At 41.1% G+C, this 22754-nt stretch overlaps 1 protein-coding gene across 3 annotated transcripts; it reads left to right on the forward strand.

The window, feature by feature from the left end:
• The first annotated feature begins 12908 nt into the window (after positions 1–12908).
• On the forward strand, positions 12909–21064 carry AKIP1 (A-kinase interacting protein 1). 3 transcript variants are annotated; one of them, XM_020789888.3, is made up of 6 exons: positions 12909–13241; positions 13963–14143; positions 16293–16376; positions 17596–17709; positions 18847–18936; positions 20707–21064. In XM_020789888.3, the coding sequence occupies exons 2-6, from the start codon at positions 14003–14005 to the stop codon at positions 20833–20835; spliced, it is 558 nt and encodes a 185-aa protein (XP_020645547.3). In that variant the 5' UTR covers positions 12909–13241; positions 13963–14002; the 3' UTR covers positions 20836–21064. The 3 variants fall into 3 exon arrangements, with proteins under 3 accessions (XP_020645547.3, XP_078240046.1, XP_078240045.1); XM_078383920.1 differs by having other exon boundaries at positions 12953–13229; XM_078383919.1 differs by lacking the exon at positions 12909–13241 and adding an exon at positions 13515–13602.
• The last annotated feature ends 1690 nt before the right edge of the window (positions 21065–22754 follow it).

Raw genomic sequence — 22754 nt, forward strand, 5'->3', positions numbered from 1 at the left:
GTTTTGAAATCATTCTATAATTTTTGAGATTGTATCCCAGTACAGCTTTTCCCACACTTTGTTGACTATGAGGGCTACTCCATTTCTTCTATGGGATTCTTGCCCACAATAGTAGATATGACAATTGTCTGAATTGAATTTGCTCATTCCCATCCATTTTAGTTCACTGACACCCAAGTTGCCCTCTCCTCTTTGACCACAGCCAACTTACCAAGGTTCATAGATCTTACATTCCAGGTTCCTATGCAGTATTTTTCTTTGCAGCATCAGACTTTCCTTTCACTTCCAGGCACGTCCACAGCAGATCATCTTTTCGACTTTGGCACAACCACTGTATTAGCTCTGGAGCTATTTGTACTTGTTTTCATCTCATCCTCCAGCATCATATCTTTTAGCCTTTTGTTTCTGTCCATGGAGTTTTCTTGGCAAAGATACTGGAGTGGCTTGCCAGTTCCTGCTCCAGGTGGATCGTGTTTAGTCCGAACTCTCCACTATGACCTGTCCATCTTGGGTGTCCCTGCACAGCATAGCCCATAGCTTCTCTGAGTTACTCAAGCCCTTTCACCATGACAAGGCAGCAATCCATGAAGGGCTGTAAGGGTGAGTGAATGCCAATTAAACTACAAAATTAATTTTAGGTTGGTATCAAAACTGTGTGGGGAAAATAGCACCATGTACTAGGAGCAGAATTTAGACTTCCCTCTGGTTTTTATGCCCCCTTTTACCAAGGGCTGTCTTGTATCAAGGGGCCTGCTATTCCCCTTCTCCATACCACCCACAGTTCATGCTTTAAAGAGAAGTTACAGCTTCAGTTGAGAAGATGCATGTCTTTGCACAGGGAGTTGTTGTTGTTACAAGCTGGAACCAACTTATAGCAAGTGTAACATGGCTTTCAAGATAAGTGAGATATTTAAGAAGTGGTTTGTTCTACACCTCCAGTGAGTTTCCGTGGTTTAGAGGGAATTCAAACCCAGGCCTCCTGAGTCCTGGTTCATCAGTGTCTCCACTATACCTCACTGGATATCTTCATAGGGAATAGAAGGCTATTCTTTACCTGCTCTAGAATGTGCTGACCTTCCTTTGACCTTAGATTGCTATACTTAGAATTGCCGATGTCTCTTCCTTCCCTCACACATTTCTTTTGTCCCTCCAGAAGGAGACATCTTGCCTTTGTTCTTTAAAGATGAAAGGGTCAGACGACAAGGCTCTTGACATCTCCAATTTAGCTAGAACTAAGACTACTATTGTCTTTCCAATCCCAAGTGTATTTCCCTAATAAACACAAGCTTTCTTATTTTCTGTACAAAAAAGTGTGAACATGATTCTTTTGCAAAGGAGAAAGTGTGCTCACTTCATTCCGACTTTCAAAGGGATGAATCCACAAGTGTCATCACTGCATGCTTACTCTCCAACAAGTTGCACACAGAGAAAGTCCCACTGAATACGCTGGAACTTATTTCTGACTATATAGGAATAAGAACTGATAAGTGTCATGAATTTGATTATGAAAATAGAATAGTGTTGTATTTCATAGGATTTAGTTCAGAGCTGCAACGAAAAAGCTAGAAATCTGCTTATGCCCAGGTGCTAATTAGAGAGAAAATGTACAAGGTCAGTTCTTCTCCAGCTAAAGAAAAAAAAAAAGTTAAGAAGAGCAAGCTGACCTTATCTTATCTCAACTCCTCGATGGACAAGGACATAACTTCTTAATATAAGGAAGATGGGAGGGAAGGAGAAGGGGAAGGACGGAGAAAAGAGATGGAAGGGAGAGACGACACACCGAGGGAAATGCAGCCGACAGGACTTTATCTTTGCGTAAGAATGCTTATTTAAGATATAGTTAGTGAGTTTATTATTTTCACTTTTATAGAGGAAATGACTGGTGGCTAAGGCTGGGGGTTATTTTGGAAATACTGAATAACATTAAAATAAGCTTGTTGAAATGCTATCTTTTGTAATAAAATATAAAAAGACAAATTGTCTGTAAGCTGTCTCCTTGCTTAGACCAAGCTACTGTAGTCAATTGGATATTTTGAACTAAGATTGTTTTGATCTGGCCACATTACCATATTACCAAAAGAGGGTCCTGAAGTAATAAAAGAGGAAGAGCAGACCTTCCAGATTGTTTATATAAAATCGAGACAGACTTGGGTGAAGGAGTGAGAAGTTGCCTAGGGCAAAATTACAGGACCCGGTTTTGCTAACATTAGGGACTAATCATTCTGAATCCCTCTCTGTCTCGTGTAAAGGCAGTTCTAAGGAACGCTTTTACCACATGGTGGCAGCGGTGGGATCTGAGCCTTACGTGCTGTGTTTATGCCATGCTGGCAGCTTAAATATTTGCGCTTTGCTCAAGGGCTGAATTAGCGCTGGTAATTGTTTTATGAAGGCAGATGTGTGAGCAAGCAGATACACACTGCTAAATAAAGGACAAGAGAAACTTCTCTGGCGTGAGCTTCAGAGCTAAGCAGGGAAGGTTGTAAATTATTGTGACTGGAGAAGACTCCTATGCAGAAAGCTCAGGCTAAAGTGATGCAAGGAGAGATTCTGCCAGTGGCTTAAGAGTTCTAAGGAACAAGCATTGTGCTGTTTAAAAAGTGCCAGCTCGATTCACTCAGGTGACAGAGTGGCAAAATTGTTTTGAGTGTAGCAGGAGTCTATAAGGAGCAGCCAGGATAATAAAAGTAATTTAAAAGTAATTAATTAAAATTAAAAAAGGGAAAATTTCCTACCCCAAGCCAGAGCCAAAAGGATTTCCTGAAGGGAAAGTAGGATTAGTCAAAGTTGACAGCTTAATTGTTTTATTGCTCCTCCCGTGCTTCAGCCAAGGCTGCAGGGAGAGAAAAAAAAAAGGAAAAATGGCTTTTAGCAGTCGGTTTTCACTGCCTGAATTATCAGTGGATAAGGAGATTTTGTCAGCAAGGGAGCATAGTTCCTTACTGCAGAGTGGAGCAAGATCAACAACTATTAGTAGATCGCTACAGATACCCAAAGAATTTCATATGAGGAGTGCTGTCACAAGATTTACTGAAGAAGATGCCCAAAGGTTAATGGAAGCAAATCCAGAAGTTGTTAAACCAAAAGTTATGCCAAGAAAGGCACAGCAGTACACTGGGGCGGAACAAGTTCCAACTCAGCAGGATCTGCTAACAGAGAAAATTCTTGCTAATGACCAGAGGTCGTCAGGAGCAGCAATGGCAGAGGCCAGCAGCAGTCCAGCAGATAAAAGGGATGCGAGTTTCAGGTTGCAAGAACAGCTTACCCTGATGATGGCAGACTTAATGGAGAGCCAGAAACAATGGGTGAATGCACACCTAGCTAGTGAATTTCAAGCAAGAAGATACCATGAATTGAAACTACAGATTCTACAGAGCAAAACTGCTGAGAGAGAGCAGGCCAGAGGCTCTTTAGGGAGCATGGACAGTGGAAACCTGTCTGATTACCAGGAAACTGAAGAAATAATTTCCTTTAAGAAGATTGAACCTACTCCCAGAGTTGGGCCTGTTCCGGAAGTGCCTAGGAGGCAGAGCCTATATGAAGCTAAGCAAACAGTGGTTCCTGAACCAAGACTGTCCGTATCAGCTAACCAAGATGGGAAGCCAGTTGGCAAAACACCGGTACCTGCCCCACGGAGATTTCAGCAGACCCCGGTACCTGCACCAAGGAAATTCCAGCAGGCACCCATACCCACTCCACGGAAATTCAAGCCAACGACCCCTAAAGTGAACTATCTCAGTGCAACATCGCTAGAAATACCAGAACAACCAACAGAACCACATGAAGTTAATCAACTAAGGAATGTGCCACCCCAGAGACAAGGAGGAGTCAAGCCAAATTTTTCTGAAACCAGTGAAATGCAAGCAACGGAGCCAAGGATTGTGCCAAGGATAATGGGCTTACAAGTAGCTCAAGTCTCTACAACAGTAAACCAGCAGACATCCTCAGGGGAGAAATTTTCAGTTATAGAGCCCAGTAGCATCCTACCGGAAGAACAGTTATATTGGTCACTAAAAAGTTTCTCAGAACCGGTAACCCTACATTTTTCTACGGGAGATTTGACCATAAATGCCTCTAGGGATACCGCTGCCGATATCTCATCAATTAACAAACAGTTTGTGGATCCGGCACTAATCTTGAATAACCTGAGATGTCCAGTGAAAACATATGGATCAGGAGAAGTAATCGAGCGATTCATACCACTCGTGTATGTGCAAATTAGCTACAAGAATTGGAAAGGTGCAAAATATTTATTAGTGCATGAAGGTAAACCTGATTTTTTATTGGGAAACGATCTAGCATTTCTTAACCACCAACACACTTTAAAATCAGCTTCCATACAAGCAGTGACACGTGCGCGAAGCAAAGCAATAGAGCAAGTCCCAACTGAAGATAACTCTGAGGAGCAATCAGATGGACATGTAACGCAACATCAACCCCTTGCAGATGAAACGGATAGTACAACTGAGATAAAAACTGAACCAGAGGATTTACTAGTACCAATGGGATCAGAGGAATTCAAACGAAAACAGATGGAAGACCCTACATTGGATTCTTTGAGGTCTCAAGCCGACAGTTACGCGGGACAACCGGTACAACAAAAAGTAACCTTTTTGTGGGGACAAAATGGACTATTGTACCGAGAATATTTTCCCAAAGCAAATGATCAGGCGGAACCAGTACAACAACTAGTCATTCCAAGAGAGTTCAGAGAAAGAATTCTGCAACTTGCCCATGATAGTCCAAGTAGCGGACATCTTGGAATTCAAAAAACTTTAAGTAGGATTTCGCAGCATTTTTATTGGCCCGGCATTTCCAAAAACGTCAAGGACTATGTTAATTCCTGCAATTATTGTCAGAGAACGGGGAAACAGACCGACAGTACAAAGGCAGAAATGCAACTGACAGAAATCCCAGATCAAGTATTCCAATATCTTCAAATGGACGTACTAGGACCTTTTGTACCCACGAAGTCGAAGAAAAAATACATAATATCGTTCATCTGTCAAGCCAGCAGATGGATCGAGGCATACGCCATCAGCAATCTTTCGGCCCAAACTATTGCTAGAGTGGTAGTGGATTTATGCTCTAGAATAGGGATACCAACTCAAATTATTTGCGATCAAGCCGGAGCTTTTAAAAGCGAATTGATGAGCCGAATTTGTGAGATCAGCGGAATTAAATTAAACTTTAGCATTCCTTATCATCCAGAATCTCACGGAATGGTGGAAAGAGGACAACAAACCTTGTTGAGAATGATTAAAACCCTAGTCCAAGAATATGGGAATATTTGGGACGAACTATTACCTTTTGTTTTGTTTGCGTACAGAAGTGCACCTCATGTTTCTCTGGGAGGTTTTTCGCCGAGTGAGGTAGTGTTTGGGAAAAACCTACAAGGACCATTAGATCTACTGCGATCAGACTGGGAAGGGGTGGTCAGAAGTAGCACGGTTCCAGTCGCGGATTTCGTCCGGAAACTACAAGAAAAACTTCTAGCAGTGCAAGAATTGGCAAGAGACAATTTGTTGAAATCCCAAATAAAACAAAAATACTATCATGACAAGAAGGCCCGTCACCGAGAGTTTGAAGTGGGTGATATGGTACTTGTACTAAACCCGCTCAGATCTTCAAAATTGGAAGTAGTTTGGGAAGGTCCAGGGGAAATCATACAAAAAGTGGGAAATGTGAATTATCTTGTGAAAATGTTAAATTCATCCAAGAAACCAATAATGTATCATGTGAATAGTTTAAAATTGTATAGAGACAGATCGGCAATGGTGTACCAGTGTCATGTGGCATGTTTTCAACCAGAAAGCGAACCTGTTGATATGCTAACTGAATTAGAAAATGCGGGTACTTGGTCTGATAATATTGTCCTATCCGGTACCACAGACCAAAAAGAGAAACTTTATCAAGTTTTAGAAAAATACCAAACGGTTTTTTCAGACCAACCTGGTTATACAAATATGATTAGTCATGAAATTAATACTGAAGCCAGCCCTCCAATTCGGTCAAGTCCATACCGAGCAATTGGAAATCATGCCACTCAAATTGAAGAGGAGATTTAAAAAATGTTATCTTTGGGGGTGATTGAAGAATCATTTTCCCCATGGGCATCGCCAGTGGTTCTGGTCCCTAAAAAGAACGCACTAGGCGAGATCCTCGATGAGGTGAGATTTTGCGTAGATTACCGGAAATTAAATAGTGTCACAGTTACCGATCCATACCCATTACCTAGAATGGATGACTTAATAGAACGCCTTTCACAGGCTAAGTTCATCAGCATAATCGATCTCAAAAATGCATATTGGCAACTCGATCTGGCAGAGGAGTCTCGTGATAAGACCGCATTTATCACTCACGTGGGAACTTATAGATTCCGACGTTTACCATTTGGGTTAAAGAATGCAGGAGCTTCTTTTCAAAGAATGATTGATAAACTGTTACAGGGGTTACCATTCGCTAGTGCTTATCTCGATGACGTTGCAATTTTCAGTTCGGATTTTGACTCACACTTGGTTCATATTGAAACTGTTTTGGCAAGAATCCATCGAGCAGGGCTAACAGTCAAAGCGAGTAAATGTCAGTGGATGAAAGGAAAAGTTATGTATTTAGGTCACTTAATTGGGCAGGGAGAAATTCAACCCCTGCAAGTGAAAATACAAGCTATAAATGATTGGCCTATACCTAAAACAAAGAAACAAGTGCGATCATTCTTAGGTTTAATTGGTTATTACCGAAAATTCATACCCAATTTTAGTCATTTGGCTACGCCTTTGACGGAGCTAACTAAGAAAAGGCAGCCTGTCAAGGTAAAATGGACCCCTGAATGTCAAAATGCTTTTGATGCATTAAAGACCAAAGCCATCAATGCCCCTATTCTAAAATCACCTGATTTTAACAAGTCTTTTGTTTTACAAACAGACGCCTCAGAATTGGGTCTCGGAGCAGTATTATTACAACAAGGAGAAGATGGGAACCTGTATCCTATTTCCTACTTCTCCAGAAAACTCTTAGAACGAGAAAAACATTATGCCGTACCGGAAAAGGAGGCACTTTCTGTTGTCTGGGCTTTAAATCTATTAAGACCTTATTTATGGGGGCGCAAATTCACTCTGCAAACTGATCACCGAGCTTTAGTTTGGTTACAAAAAATCAAATCTCACAACCAGAGATTGCTAAGATGGAGTCTATCCCTGCAAGACTTTGATTTTGAAATACAACATATTCCGGGAAAATTAAATATTGTTGCAGATAGTCTTTCACGAATGTACGCTGATAATGAAACTGAGTAATTAAGATAACTGTATATACACATGTGATATTGTAAATAGTCACTTGCATAATCAAATGTTAAGTTAGTAACAAAATAAGAACTTTAATAGTCCTATATTTTGTATCTTTAAGGGGGGGCGTGTCATGAATTTGATTATGAAAATAGAATAGTGTTGTATTTCATAGGATTTAGTTCAGAGCTGCAACGAAAAAGCTAGAAATCTGCTTATGCCCAGGTGCTAATTAGAGAGAAAATGTACAAGGTCAGTTCTTCTCCAGCTAAAGAAAAAAAAAAGTTAAGAAGAGCAAGCTGACCTTATCTTATCTCAACTCCTCGATGGACAAGGACATAACTTCTTAATATAAGGAAGATGGAAGGGAAGGAGAAGGGGAAGGACGGAGAAAAGAGATGGAAGGGAGAGACGACACACCGAGGGAAATGCAGCCGACAGGACTTTATCTTTGCGTAAGAATGCTTATTTAAGATATAGTTAGTGAGTTTATTATTTTCACTTTTATAGAGGAAATGACTGGTGGCTAAGGCTGGGGGTTATTTTGGAAATACTGAATAATATTAAAATAAGCTTGTTGAAATGCTATCTTTTGTAATAAAATATAAAAAGACAAATTGTCTGTAAGCTGTCTCCTTGCTTAGACCAAGCTACTGTAGTCAATTGGATATTTTGAACTAAGATTGTTTTGATCTGGCCACATTACCAAAAGAGGGTCCTGAAGTAATAAAAGAGGAAGAGCAGACCTTCCAGATTGTTTATATAAAATCGAGACAGACTTGGGTGAAGGAGTGAGAAGTTGCCTAGGGCAAAATTACAGGACCCGGTTTTGCTAACATTAGGGACTAATCATTCTGAATCCCTCTCTGTCTCGTGTAAAGGCAGTTCTAAGGAACGCTTTTACCACAATAAGAACATTTGAAGTGGTAGTAACTGATGCACTGCTACCTTCACACAATGGGTTTGACCAAGAATAAGAAATATGTAGTGCTCTAAGTAATGGATCCCAATAGTCATCATTCTTCATCCCCATCTTCACTAGCTTGGGGGGAGGTGATGAGAGTTAAAGTCCACTAATATGAGGAAGGCTACAAGTTCTCCATTCCCCCTAATTAAATGTCTTCTCTAAGCTTAGCTAACTGCATGGGAATCTGGAGCAATTGCTCTGAACCTGGGAAAACATTGTTAGTGCTCTGGTCCTCTGAAGATAAGGGGCAAAGTGCCCCTTATCTCATTTTAACTCATTTTAACTTAACTCAGCTCAGAGTCTGGTAAAGTTACTTTTGGACTACAGCTCCCAGAATCCCCAACTATGGCGTTTATGGGAAGTGTAGTCCAAAAAAGAAACTTTCTCGGGTTCTTACCTGAAGGAAACAGTGGTTGCACAGAACAGGCACCTAGAGTCAACCACTGAATGGAGGAAGTCTAAACTTTGTCGGGATAAGATGGAAACATTCAAAGTAAGCGGGATTAATGAATCAGCTTGTTCCATAACTATGGAAAACTGGTGACTTGCCAGATATTGCAGGACTAAAAAGTTCCCTAATTACTGATTATTGACTGCAGTGGCTGGGGCTCAGGAATTTTTCACTCCAATGACATCTGGACATCCACAGCTTCCCTGTCTTTGTTGTATGCAACGAATTTGATTTCTAGTCAAGCACTGCTCCTCAGTACAACACTGCTCATGGAAGCACAAGTGATATGGGGATAATGGGGTATGTAGTCCAAAACCTGACCCATCCACCCACTTATTGTAAGTTGCTGAGGCCCTCTTTTTGTTTTCACCTGACCAGGAAGATATATCCTAACAGTACTCAAGCACAGACATGAGTCATAGAGTCACAAGCCTCTCACCCCAACCACCTGTTGCAAGAAGAAGAAACTGGGAGTATATCTGCCAGCCAGTCCTCCTCCAGACATTGTAGTGATGAAGGGTTTGAAGCAGGAGCCTGCTTTATTTCTGTGAGCTCCCTGAAAATTTAGAACCCCAATCACATCAAATTTTAAATTGCAGGCTTAGCTGATGTACCTAAAGGAAAACTCATGCAGAGCCTACAGCAGGAGTGGGCTGCTTGTGGCCTGCAGGATCCTCACTGAAACCTAAATGTAATCCCTAAAGCACCCACATATCCTCCTCTTAAATTTAACAGTATTTTGTGGGGGAAAATTGGTTTCAAAAAGTCCACTTGTGCCCTCTAGAGGGGACGTTTGTCATATTTGGGGAGGCAGGGGATACCCCTTTATTCTTAAAAAAATGGTCAGTACAAGGATACAAAATTGTTTGCTTGGGTGTTGGTGATTTTTTTAAAGTTGTACAAAAAATATATGGGGATAGGAGTGCATATACAGCTCTCCAACATCCTAGGATGGACATGTGAGGTCCCTAGACCTCTGTATCTACCCAGCCTACAGGCTCCCTGATTGCTAGTTTCTGACCCCATGTCTACAGGCGGAATTGCATTCAATGTTCTGTAAGTGCAGAGTTTCTTGGCAGGCACTTCTTGATGTGTGCATGTTTTAATTGAAATTTTGCTTTCCTCTATTTTAGTAGTTCTTAACCTTGGGTTACTCAGGTGTTTTTGGGCTGCAACTCCCAGAAGCCTTCACCACCAGCTGTGCTGGCTGGGGTTTCTGGGAGTTGCAGTTCAAAAACACCTGAGTAACCCAAGGTTAACAACCACTGCTCTATTTCACAAATACATATACTATAATGTGCCTCTGGTGACCACATCTTTATCTTAGAATGGCCCCATGTCACCTCCAAACTCATCTGGACCTGTTATGTGCTGTTAAATCAATTCTGAATTATGGCAATCCTAATCAGGATTTTTCTAGGTATAGAAAATTGAGAAGTAGTTTACCACTGCCTTAGTCTCAGAATGACCTGGAACTGAGCAATTTGCCTGAGGCTGGCTCTTATCACAGTGGGGAATCAAACTCCCAATCTCTAAACCCCACAACCAAGCACTCCAATTCACTGAGCTAACTAGTCAACTGGGCCTGTTGTTTGAGGGATAATTATCCCTCAGTAATAATGCCTTCATAGTCCAACAAGCAGCCGTGTCTGTGCAGGTTGTAACCTTCCTAAGCACAGATGAAAGCTTGCCAGCTTCTCATAAAAGGCAGTGCTAGACAAAGATATTCCTTGTTGAATTGTGTCACACAGTCAGCTGTAACAAAATGACCCAGCAACAGAACTGCTGATGGTGTGGATTGTTGTGCATGGATGCAAGTCCTTGAGCAATGGGCAGAAATGTCCTTCATAGTCAAAAGAATCATTCTTGGTTCAGTATTTTTTTTTTTAAAAAAAAAAAAATCATGCTTCAAGAAGGATTTTTTTAGTTTGTCTCTTTGATGTTATGGCAAATGCACTCATTTCCCAGGGCTTTTTTCTGAAAAATATATGAGTGTGTAAATGTAAAGTATTTTTATCCTGCCTTCCTCCTTAAAAAAAGATGAAAGGCAGCTTACATCATTAAAATACAGTATTAAAAGCTAACAACAGTGAATATACAAACATTTAAAAGGATCAAACAGATGTCATACTAAATATAGACCATTTAAAAACATGAGCAGACAATATAATTGTATGTAGCATTGAGAACTTAGTTTGGGCAGACTAGTCATCAAAAATATATAAAACACTCCTTCTTCTGGTTGCTATTGTCCTACTTACAACTCCAAAATGCCATTCTAATTACTGCTAACAATGAAAGAAGCCACAAGTTGTATGAAATCCAAGTAACCCAACCCATTCAGTTAGTTGTATGAAACCCAGGTAAGCGTGTCTATGGAAATAAGGGGGGAGTGTGACACTGCCAGAATGCTCCCAGTCATTTATCATTTTATCAGCCTATTTCATTCAGTATATTTCTATTTTCACAATAAATTATGTCTCCATAACAGATTTCTGTATATATAATATCCATGTCAGTTACGTGAGTAAAAGAAGGCTACTTTCACATGAGTTATTTTGCTATATTACGGTGGAGGAATTTAACAGCTATCATATTTATAGATGCCATTGCACCTTGTGACTCCAAAATTTAAATGGCTGCTAATTGGGTATGGAAGGTATGCATTTCATTTTTTTATTTACAGAAAAACTTGCATCCCTTCCTTTTGGTTGTTACACACAGTTCAGACTAGCTAACAGTGGTAACAATCTACTTTAACAATTATAAAATATAACAACAGACACTTTAGATAACAAATAATATAACAATACATCATATAAACAACACATTCCATAAAACTGAGAAAACAAATGCCTGACTGAACTAAAGAGAGTATTGGTAACATGATGAAAGGCAATGAGAAGAGCTTCTAACCTAACTTAATGGGCAAGACATGTTAAATTCTCACTTTTAGCAGACACCCCTCCTCCCGTCCGGTATTCTGTTTAGTTTGGCTGCACTTTAGGCTATTTTTTAAAATTGTCAGAATGCCACAGCAGTGTACAACTTCCCGGAAGTGGTCTAAAATGATCCCAATGGAAACACATCCTTGTCCACTGTCCCCACTCACCTTCCATAGTTCAAGAAGGGGGGGAATGCCACATTTTGCCACCCTTGTCTTTTGGCTCTGGCCTCCAAGACAGTCTTGCCAGGTATTTCTCCTGTTCATCTGTATTTCCCTCTGCCATCAATAACGGGGGGGGGGGGGGGCTAAGCACAGGGTAACTGCCACAGGGCTCCTTCAGAAGCTGGCAGCCCTATTTGAAAGAATGTTGCCTTCTGTTCCGGATTTTTTTTTTAATGAACAGTAATCTTCATTTGCTAAAATGTTACTAATATGGCTCACTTCCCAGCTCTCCAGAATATTCCTTCAGGCTTAGAAGGCCTGACATTTGGAGGATTCGCCACCTTTCAGGTCAGTCTGCCTTTAACACCAGTGACCATTACCTGACCAGACGCTGGCCCTTTTTTTTTCTGCTTAGCATCCACTCCTCCAAAAGGTCCTTCCCACAGGATTTGACAGGATTCAGGACTAGCATCTGATTCCCCCACATTAAAACCACAGGGGCTTTGCTTTTGCACGTTTCTCCCCCCCCCACCTCACCGAAATGCCCCCTTACAGGCACGTCCTCCCATCTTTACAAGGTGTCTTCTAATTCACCCGTTTTATAAGCAGAGCAAGTATTGGACCAGGCAGAGAAGCGCAGATATGGCTACTTCTTCTTTGGAAGTCACCAGAATTTATTAAGTACAGTACAATTAAGAACATTCTGGCTCACAGCCCCCGGAAACATAATCAACACTACACTCCCGGGCACGTGAACACTGCACGATTCAACGCCATGTTTACTCAGAAGCAAGTCGCAGTGAGATCTTCCGTTTTTACTACCAGCTTCGTCTGCACAGGGTTTCAGTCTCTATGGTGGAGGATGATAGCTCCATGCGTTTCACAAGCACGGTAGCCCCAACAGGCTTAGATGGTACTTATTTCTGAATGAATACAAACAATGAACAGGCTGGAATTCTAGGCTGGCCGTCTTACAGGCCGCGCCCACACATGACTTCCAAAAGAAGCGCTTTAAAGTTGAATGGGACTTCACTAGCAATAATTGTATTTGCCGCCCGCAGGAGATCAGCTTCCGAGAGGAAGAAGGCGGGTCGTGACGCACGCCCATTATGACGTCAAGGCTTGCTGTTCCGTGAAACGGCCTTTCCCCCGCCACTCGCCCGAAACGGGGGGGGGGCGGTGTTTTTCTGCCATTATAAATTCTAAGCGAATTGGCGGCGGGGGATAGTAGTTGTAGTAGCCTCCGTGACGTCATCCGCTTCTCTTTCATTAATTGGCGCTGTAAGGGAAGTGAGTCCGACCCGGGAAAAGGCTGGTTTCGAAGTGGTTTTGAGAAGCGGGCCGCTGTTCTGGTCGCCTCCGCTTATTTCCCTCTACTGTTTCAACCCGTAGCTTTGCTCCTGCCTGCCGGCTCCTTCGGTGGCCCTCACGGTGAGTTCCTCAGGTGGCCACTAGGGGGAAGTAGTAGGCGCCTTTTGAGCGGCGGGGCTCTGGCTGCGAGCCATTCGCGGGGGGGTCGCTCAGGAGCTCCGTCTCGGCGCAGGCAGGTCCTCGACAGTGCCGTCTTGGGACTCTTTTAGGTTGGTCCTTAAAAAAAAACACACACACAGGTGGAACTACCTAGATGATTTATTATATTGCTTTCTGTGTTACCTTTCTATCCTGTCTGTCCTCCTTTGACCTCGAGGTTGCACATATCGCTTTCTCTCTCTTGTCTCCTGTAATTCTAAAACTGTTTATTGTTTGTATTCATTGATTCTCGGTTGCCCAGAATAGTGCTTTGCACTAATGGGTTAGTATAAAAATTTAAGCAATAAATAAATGTTCTCACAACCTTCTTGTGTGGTAGGCTCAGAGAGAACACTTGGCCCAAGATGTCCCAGTAAGTTTCATGGTTCTCTAGAAACTAGAACCAAGGCCCCTGGTCCCAGCCCAGTATCTTCACTACTGTCTCTACCTCTCTCTACCTCTACCTCTACGTTTAGGAAAGCATGAAGCTTGCTGCTTCTTGGAAAGGAAGGGCTTGGGAACGGAACCTGCAAAGCAGCTTTTAGGAATCCACAAACAAAGGAAAGTCATTGGAGAGATGGCTGGAGAAGGGCCTCCCCCACCTTTTGTGTCCCCCCTGTTATTTTTGTTCTTGTTCATTTAGGCCCAGCTGAGCCAACGTACAGTTGTTGTTTTTTAAAGTCATGACACAAGGAATGGAGTCACAGAATGTGAACTTTCGTATGCAGCGCACAGCAACACTGGCTCAGGAGGTTCTGGAGCGAGCAAAAACACGGAAATTGAACTGGCCACTGCCTACTGACCTCCAACGGAGGACGCTTCAGGTAAGGATTTTAACATAGAAGCCTGAGATGCTAGGACTGGGGTTCATTTATATATAAACCAAACGAGAAAGGAAGAGGTTTCATGGCGAGCAGTGGTTGTGGTATTCACTTAAAAAGATGTCACAGAAGTGTCTTCTTTGCTGCCACATGGGCAGTTCTGTGTCTCTAAATGCCTAAAGCATTGCCTTTTTTTCTACTGTATTATCTGGGTAGATTGCCTGTGTGAAATGACTCATTTCAAGCATATCTCAATATAAGGTAGCCACTCAAAGGTTATCTCATGTAGATGCATCTTAGATTGGCTCATATCTTTTTCTCTACTTGTTACCTGTCTGCCTTCACTTTTTCTTCTAAATAATCAAAAATTTAGTTTTGGCAGGTATTAGCTAAACAGAGCTTTTAAATAAGAAAATAATAGGCAAGTGCTTATGGCATTTTTTAAAAAAGTTTTTTAAAGTATATAAAACTGGTCAGAAGCAGGAATTTAGTCAAACACTGTTAAGTTGTAATAGGATTTTTTTTAGGTGACAGGAATGACTGAACACCATGAGGTAATGGCACAGTATTCTGTGCAAAGATGCACACAGGGGATGATGTCCTTTCCCACCTACTCCTTGTTTTCCTAGACCACAATCCTGTCATGCCCTCACCTCCATGTACACTTAAAGTCAAAATTCTGAGTAACATGCCTAAGGATAGGCTGCCAATGATGATGGAAGCAGTGATATGGCACAGTTGGCTTCTGCACTTAATACTGAAAGATCCCTGATGGGAACTTCTTTTGCTGTGGGACAAGAAAGCACGGTATGCATGGACAGGCTGTAAGAAGCCAGCTTGTTTACTACAGCTGACTTTATGAATAACAGGGGAAGGTGTGGAGATAGTTTGAGATACAGTTATTTTTACAATACAGATGAAACTTTTGTGGGCCTGGGGGCCATTTCCCCCCCTAGGTCCATGAAACAAGCCATAAAATGAACCGATGGTTGTTGTGGGTTTTTCGGGCTCTTTGGCTGTGTTCTGAAGGTTGTTCTTCCTGACATTTCGCCAGTCTCTGTGGCTGGTATCTTCAGAGGACAGCAAAATGAACCCTTTCCCTGCCCCCCAAAAACCTCTGAAAGTGGATGGATGTCTGCTGTCAGTTTCAACAAATGAATATTTGGGGGTATTAAATAGCTATGGGATACTCTGGGACCTTTTTAAAAGATCATTCATCACTGCACCACTTTACTCAAAAGCTGATACCCAAGAGGCTTAGGAATTGAAAGCCACTTCCCCTCATCAAGAAAAATATGGGGCTCAGAGAGGTTTAAAAACAGCCGCTTGCAGCAAAAATAGACTATCTTTGTTCATCATGACTGTATGATATGGGAGGTTTTAGAGTTGGTTTAGCCTATTCATCCAATGGGCAGTTTTTTTAAAAAAAAATTAAAGAATATGACAATATATTTAGAAGTAGAAAACTAAGAAATAAAAACATTTGATGCATACATACACAAAGCAACTTAAACTCTTCAGTTACACATCAGTGCCTCCCTCCACTGGGACCATTCGAAGATGTGCTGCATCTGTTTCATTCATGATGCCCCATTTCCCCTTGATTCTTTGAAGGCACATGACCCTTCCCTTTAATTAATACATAGTCTATAAAAACTCCCCAAGTACCTCTTTAAAATATTCTTGTTTATCAAACCCTTTTTGACCTAACGGCCAGTTCACAGTTGCCAGCTTATATATGAGAGGCTTGGAAAAGGTAACAGTTTTGGAATATCCCCTATTGACATAGTAATACAAGGTTTTGTAGGCAGCGGCCTTTCCTTGCTAAGGAGAGGCTGCTGTTAGTGACTGGATCTTTTTAGCAGTACCTTGAATAAAAATGGCAAGTTTTAGCAAGAACAAGCTCTACCTAAGTAGCCTTCGTTATTGTATGCATGAATGTGGATTGAATACACAGTTAAACTATCTTGCCATCTGGAGCAGATAACACTTTTGAGGCTACTAGTAGTCCATTTCCATGATTACCTAGCACTGGATAGTGATATACAAGAAGCTTTTGGATTACAAGGTAACATACTGACTCCCCCCCCCCCCTCTGTATATTGCCTATTTTACCTCTCTAGTAACAGAACATTTTGTCTCATGAATGCAGGAAGGCTTTGATGAACATGACTGTCTTGCAGCTGCTTTTGCTTCAGTTGCCGAACATATGGGCCGTATCTCGGCAGAATGTGAGGTAAACCTGCCTTGGGTGGTGGGTCAGGGGTATCTGTAATGGGACTCCTGTCTATAAACAAGCTTGAATAGGTTAGAGACTGACGTCCATCCAGGGGAGGCTTCTGTTAGAGGAAGGTGTGATGGATAAGACAGTTTTCATCAATTCACTCTCTACAGTACCGCATGCCACTTTTCCATACTGTTCCATGAGATGCTCCTGGCTTTTGCAGCAGTTTTTTCAAAGGTAGACAAGACTGAAAGGAAATAAGAGGAGCAATGAATAGAGATGGACAGGACCTACCAGTTCAGTGGTTTGTGCTGGTTTGTTTGTCGACCGGGCAGGTTCGACACTTCAGAGACCCACCTCCTCTGGTGAGTGCCCATGCGAGGCAGGAGGCAGCCTCGCTTCCCTGCCCCGCCTCCTCTGGGCAGTGTTTCTGAAAGGGCCATTTTCAATATAGGGGGCAGGGAGAATTTCAGGTCGGTTCATGTTTGATACAGATTTATGGAAAATTTGCACTTTACATTTTGGATATTAAAAAAAGAAAGAGTGGCTAAGGAATTTGAAACTGAAATTTGTCCATCCAGCCCCAGGCCTGAGAGTGTTTAAATCGCCTTCTAAAGTTGGGTTTGAATTTTCAATTAGGATTGTCACCTCTCTTTTTCTGAGAGGTGTCTCTTGTGTAGCACTTGGGTGGCAGGCAGGTCCAACATAGTTCTCTGCCTGCTGGGAATAGCTGTACCTGTGAATTCAGCTGAAGTAAATGATGGAGAAGATGGAAAGTCCAGGTATTATGAAGCCTGAGCTTTATTTATGTTTAAAAGCATGCAGTAGGCACACCCCTGAGATCATGATTTGGGGGATTCTAGAAAATAAACTGTTAGAAGAGTGTTCAAATATCAGTCTTCTCATTACAAGCCAGTGTGGTGTTGAGGGCAAAGATGTTGCCTTGAGATCTTCCAGAGGAATTTTTCATCATTTGCCCATTCCTTCAAATTTAGCACAAAGGGAACTTCAGGTTTTTAAAAATGCAAAAGCAAGAAGCAAAACTGAAGGATTGTTTCTATTCCTAACAAAGAGAGTTGATCAGAACTTTACACACAAATCTGTACATTGAAACGGAAACCACAGCTTTGAAGGTTTGTTAGTATTCTCATCAAATATTTTAGATGACATCTTCATTTTACAGGCACTAGTAAATTTTGGTTTCATCATCCTCTCTCCTTTGTTTCTCCAGAGCTACTATTGCTCTGTATCACCATTTAAATTTAAAGAACATGAAGCTGCACATATTTTCAGATACCACAGCAAGCAAGCATCTGAAAATTTGCTTAAAGCATTAAAAACTGAGGTAAGTATGCTGAACATTTTCTTCCATTTAAACCAAGATAAAATTACTCCCTCTTTTCCAGTATATGGAGTAATATTTCAGGTAATAAATACTCAGGTTTGCTGGTATGTGGTTTTGTTTTGGTTTATTTGTTACTCTTCGTATTCTATTCTTTAAGGGTGGTCTTTTATGAATATGAACATCCTCCTTCCATGTGTCTGAACTATCTAGAACAATCTACCCCAGCTGGTGCCCTCCAGATTTGTTGAACTGTAACTTCCACTATTCCTTACTTTTCAGTCAAAATATCGGGGAGACGTTGTTTAATAAGATACTGAATATACAAGTAAGCTTAAAGAAGCATAAAAGAAATCAAAGCCTAACAGAATATAGAATTAAGTAGTACGTATGTAAACTTTGGAAGTTAAGGAGATATTTACCTAAAAGGCATCAAACTAGTTACTGGTGCAACACCACTGAAAAGGCTCTTTCTCCAGTAAGTAGTGACTAAAACCCAATATGTTGAAGAAACTTGGAAAAAGAGCCTCTGAGGATCTCAAAGTTACCATTCAAAGTATAGCTAGGCATGTCACATTGATTCACACAGATTTCAGTGACCTTCCTGAAGTTTTCTATGTACAGTATAAAGTTCTCAGAAGTGTTTTACCAGTCCCTGCTTTGAGTGGAGCTGTGGGATTGTGCAGCTTGCCCAAGGCTGCAAAAATGCCAGGCCACATAACCCCATCAACCACAAACTGCCTGAAAATGAAATGAAATTCCCTAGAAGTCAATGGGATATTATGCTGAGTAAACTTGATTTGAGTAGGACTCTTGGAAAGGCAATGTGCCAGGCCCATTAGTTCTAGAACATGCACTGGCAGCTCTGCACTTCATGTCATAGGGATTTTTGATTTGACAATCAGGTGGTGACCTTAGTCAAGGACCCTGACCATGTTGACTGTCCCTCTGTAATATTTGACTTGTCACTTTTAGTTATCCAGATGTGCATTCTTAGAACTTTATGCAACATCTTAATGACCTTCTTAATTAAACTAGTGTCATATTGATTTGGATACAGTGGTATTTTCTAGAGACTGGCAGATTGGATCTGGTAATCTCTAACCTTGAAATTCCATAAATTGTGTTTGTTTTCTCTAGGAAAGTGAACCTGGCGGAGGTGTGGAAGAATCTGGTTGTCCTGATACAGAATCATCTGCATTAATTCCAGCAAAAACCTCTAATGTGAAAGCAAGTATATGTTCATCTACCCTTTGAAGGCTTCTGTAGCTTCCGGTCTCCTTGGGTTGTATCCTGTTGTGCCAGTCAACAGAACGGACATCATTAAGGGAGCAGATTCCCCTTCCCTTCAGTCTCCTTCAAGGGGTTGGAGGACCCCCAAGAGCTGATTGGGAGGATAGATTCTGAGTAAGGAAGAGCAAATCCCACTTTATATATAGAAAAATAACATGAGACCTAATGAAATAGAGGGGTTGAATTGATCATGAGATTGGAATTTTGAAATGTAAAAGGGGAGAATCCTCAAATGCACTTGCCATGATCACTGCTTCTCTTAACGCTGGCGAGCACATACCAACTCCCAATCCCTCAAGCAAGTGTAGAATTCCATATAAATGCAATTATTGCTTGGAAACAATATTCTACTTTTGTAAAGGTGTGTTTATGGGTTTTTGGAACTCTACCTCAAATTATAACTACATTAGTGACAGGGAGAGATCTAGTCTGGGGACGTTTGTAACAGTAGGGCTTGATTAGATTGCTCCTTCCATTCACATAGAAGCTCCTGCAGCCACTGTAACTGTGATCTACTCAACCACGTGTTGGAGTTAGATCGTACTGTTTTCGTCCATTTGGACACAATGTGCCCCTGTCTCTCCTCTTCTCACCCCCACCTCCTGCCTTTTTTGTTGTAATAGCTATCAGCCAGTTGGGAAACAGCCTGCTTCCATTTGCTTGCAGGTGGGCATTAATCTTGGGTTTCTGTGCACATAAAAGATGGGGGGAGGTACAGAGTTCCATGTTTCAGCACTGAGTTTCTCCTTTGTTTAAATTAACTTTTTCTAAGTGGCATAGTGCTGCATTGCTTCAATGTTTAAGAACCTTAGGTGACTCAACAGTGGAGGTATTCCAGAGAAATTTGAACAACCATCTGGCAGATATCCTTTGATCTGTATTCCTGCATAGAGCAGGGGATTGGACTCAGTGGCCTTATAGACCCCTTCCAACTTCATAATTCTATTATTCTATGACCCTTTGGCTCTCTTCATTTCTGAAATACATTACCATCTTTAAAAAAAATTAAATTACTGCATCCTGTGCTGTTGTGCTATCTAATCCTCATTGCCGGATGTTGAGGAATATCAGCTTTGCAAAACTGGCAGTTGATGTCTGCGTAAAGGCAAAGCTGCACAGCTAGGCTATTGTCTTCAGCCTTATACTTTATAATGCTTAAGTGATACTGCGCCAAAGTAGGAAGCATTTTTAAAAAAACATTTTAAAATAAAATAAAAATAAAAATGCATTTTTCCACTTCAAAAATAGGACAGAGGGTCCTGTCTGCAGTCACACCCAGACCACACCCACCTCTACACATCACCACTGATGTGAAGGAAGAAACTCCCACACACACACACTAGAGTGATCTTGGCAATCGCACAGCAAAAAAGTGTTTATTTTTATCAATCCTAATCGTTCTAAATAAACAGTAGGCTTCAGTCCTAGACCAAACTGGGATAGATTGGGCCCCCTTAGACACAGGTTGGAATACTCTAAGAAGAATTTTATGTAGTCAATATTTTAAGAGCATTCCACACCCTTCCATCAGGGGGCTACAGAGCAGAATAAACTCCAGTGCAGCTGGCCTCTCAAACGGCAACTCTGTGCCTATAGTATGGTTGAAAAATACTGAATTAGTACTGCTCAAACAGTCAAAACAGCTCCCATTATTACCTGTAGGCCTTCTGTTGGAAAAAAATCTTGACATACAGGTTTTACATGCAGGATATCTACATTGAAGTTGCTCCTGGTACTTACACAGTCAGTGCATCTTCACATGAAGACACAATCAAACAAACGCATCTGGTAAAGATTCAGCCAGGACAGAGTGTAAATTTGACTTTTAATTTGTGATTTCTTCCCAACTGAGGTAACAAATGGAATATATATTTAATGCCTTAAGTGGCATCTTTTAACATATTGTTATTTTTATTGCTATCATGGGTGTATACTATATTATAATCTGAAACTTTTCAGATTTGCCCCAATTTGAATCATGTGGTGTATTGTCATTTTTAAGCTATGCAGTCCCTTGTAAACAATAAACACAAAGTGCAGATGTCATTGCTCTTTTTAAAGACTTCATTGTGTATTTGTCTTACTAAGTTATCAGCTAAAGAAACAGTGTAGGCTATGAAAAGGAAATGAATGGAACAGAAAAAGACATTTTCTTTTTGTACTAGTTTTTGTACTAAATACAAGATAATATAGTATTCTGGCAGAAACAGCAGTAGCCAAATGCATTGATTCATTTGCTGCCCATTGGCCTGGTTACGTGCCTCTAGAGCAGTAGTTCCTAACGGTGGTGTACAACTGATCAGGCACAGAGGTAGACTAATTGGGGCACTTGCTTTTCATAATATTTGAATTAATTTTCCCTGAATACTGTCTACTCCTGCAAGTGTGACATGCCATTTACCAAGCCTACTTGCTATAGATATCCATCTGTGACCTTTAAATGATAAATATACAGTGGTGCACCGCTTGACAATTACCCCGCTTGATGACGAATCTGCTTTACAATGAGTTTTTTGCAATCGCAAAACGATGATTCCTATGGGGTTTTCCGCTTTACGACGATTGGTTCCCTGCTTTGGGAACCGATTTTTCACTTAACGATGGTTTTGAAACAGCTGATCGGAGGGTCACAAAATGGCCACCCGCTGTGTTTAGGACTGATTGCTCGCTTTACAGGCACTGGAAAATGGCCACCCTATGGAGGATCTTCGCTGGACGATGAGGTATTTCCCCCCATTAGAACTCATTAACCAGTATTTAATGCATTCTGATGGGTTTTTTACTTTCGCTTGACGATTTCGCTGTACAGCGATTTTGCTGGAACGCATTATCGTCGTCAAGCGGGGCACCACTGTAATAGAATACCTGTAAATGTAAGTGCCCGTTTCAGAAGACATGGACTTATTTTTTATCACGAAAGGACATTTCCCATCAATCATTCTGTCAAAGAACCATATTGGCAGAACCTATGGGTGTTCGTGTGAAGGGAGGCATCTTGGTTGCCCAGTCAGGTACATGACCAGGTGTGCAACCAAGGCATACTCTGTCTCATCATCAATTAGCCATGCCAAGTTACATAAACCTTACATAAAACACCAATAGGATTCTGATCACAAGTTAGTTCTCCCGGATTCATCTTAAAATCTAAAACTGTTCTATGTGAAAATATTTTTTGAATTTTCTGTTGCATTATGGTTATGTGCTTTGTCTCTTATTTAAGCAATATAATAAAACATTTACAGATCTGCTAGGAAAAGCTTCTTGCAAGCAGTGCCCTCTATTCATACATGTGTGTTGTGTGTATACAATTGTGTATGAGAATTACACTGTTGAAAAATGTTAAGAAACATCCCCATATGTATAAATGCTTTAATATATCCTTACAAAAAAAAGTATTTGTACAAAATCCTATTATTTGTGTGTGACACAAATATTATTATACCACTGACATTTTAGACACAGGCTTGCTTTCTCATCTCATCACATAGCAATTTTCATCAAGTTGGACATCACAAAGCAGTGGGTAGGGGTGAAAATTTTCAAAAGTCCCCAAAACAATCATATCTAGATTTTAAGGTCAGGCCCTCCTTCAAAATGGATGCTGCAAGTTTTTGGAATCTGCTTTAAATATCTGGTGTCACTGCAACACGTGGCAATGTTACTGTCTTTCTCCAGTTCTGTAAAAAAAGGTTTACCAGTCTTTCAATAGCTCTCCCATTGCCTTATATCAGAGCACACAATCCCAATTTGGTGAT

This window comes from Pogona vitticeps, chromosome 1 (genome assembly GCF_051106095.1).
Source record: "Pogona vitticeps strain Pit_001003342236 chromosome 1, PviZW2.1, whole genome shotgun sequence".
Lineage (NCBI taxonomy): Eukaryota > Metazoa > Chordata > Lepidosauria > Squamata > Agamidae > Pogona > Pogona vitticeps.

Excerpts from the sequence above, each read along its gene's own strand:
- AKIP1 (XM_020789888.3), top strand. The coding sequence starts at position 14,003 with ATGACACAAGGAATGGAGTCACAGAATGTGAACTTTCGTATGCAGCGC. Across the intron at positions 14,144-16,292 it reads TCCAACGGAGGACGCTTCAG|GAAGGCTTTGATGAACATGA; the intron begins GTAAGGATTTTA and ends TCATGAATGCAG. Across the intron at positions 16,377-17,595 it reads GTATCTCGGCAGAATGTGAG|AGCTACTATTGCTCTGTATC; the intron begins GTAAACCTGCCT and ends TTGTTTCTCCAG.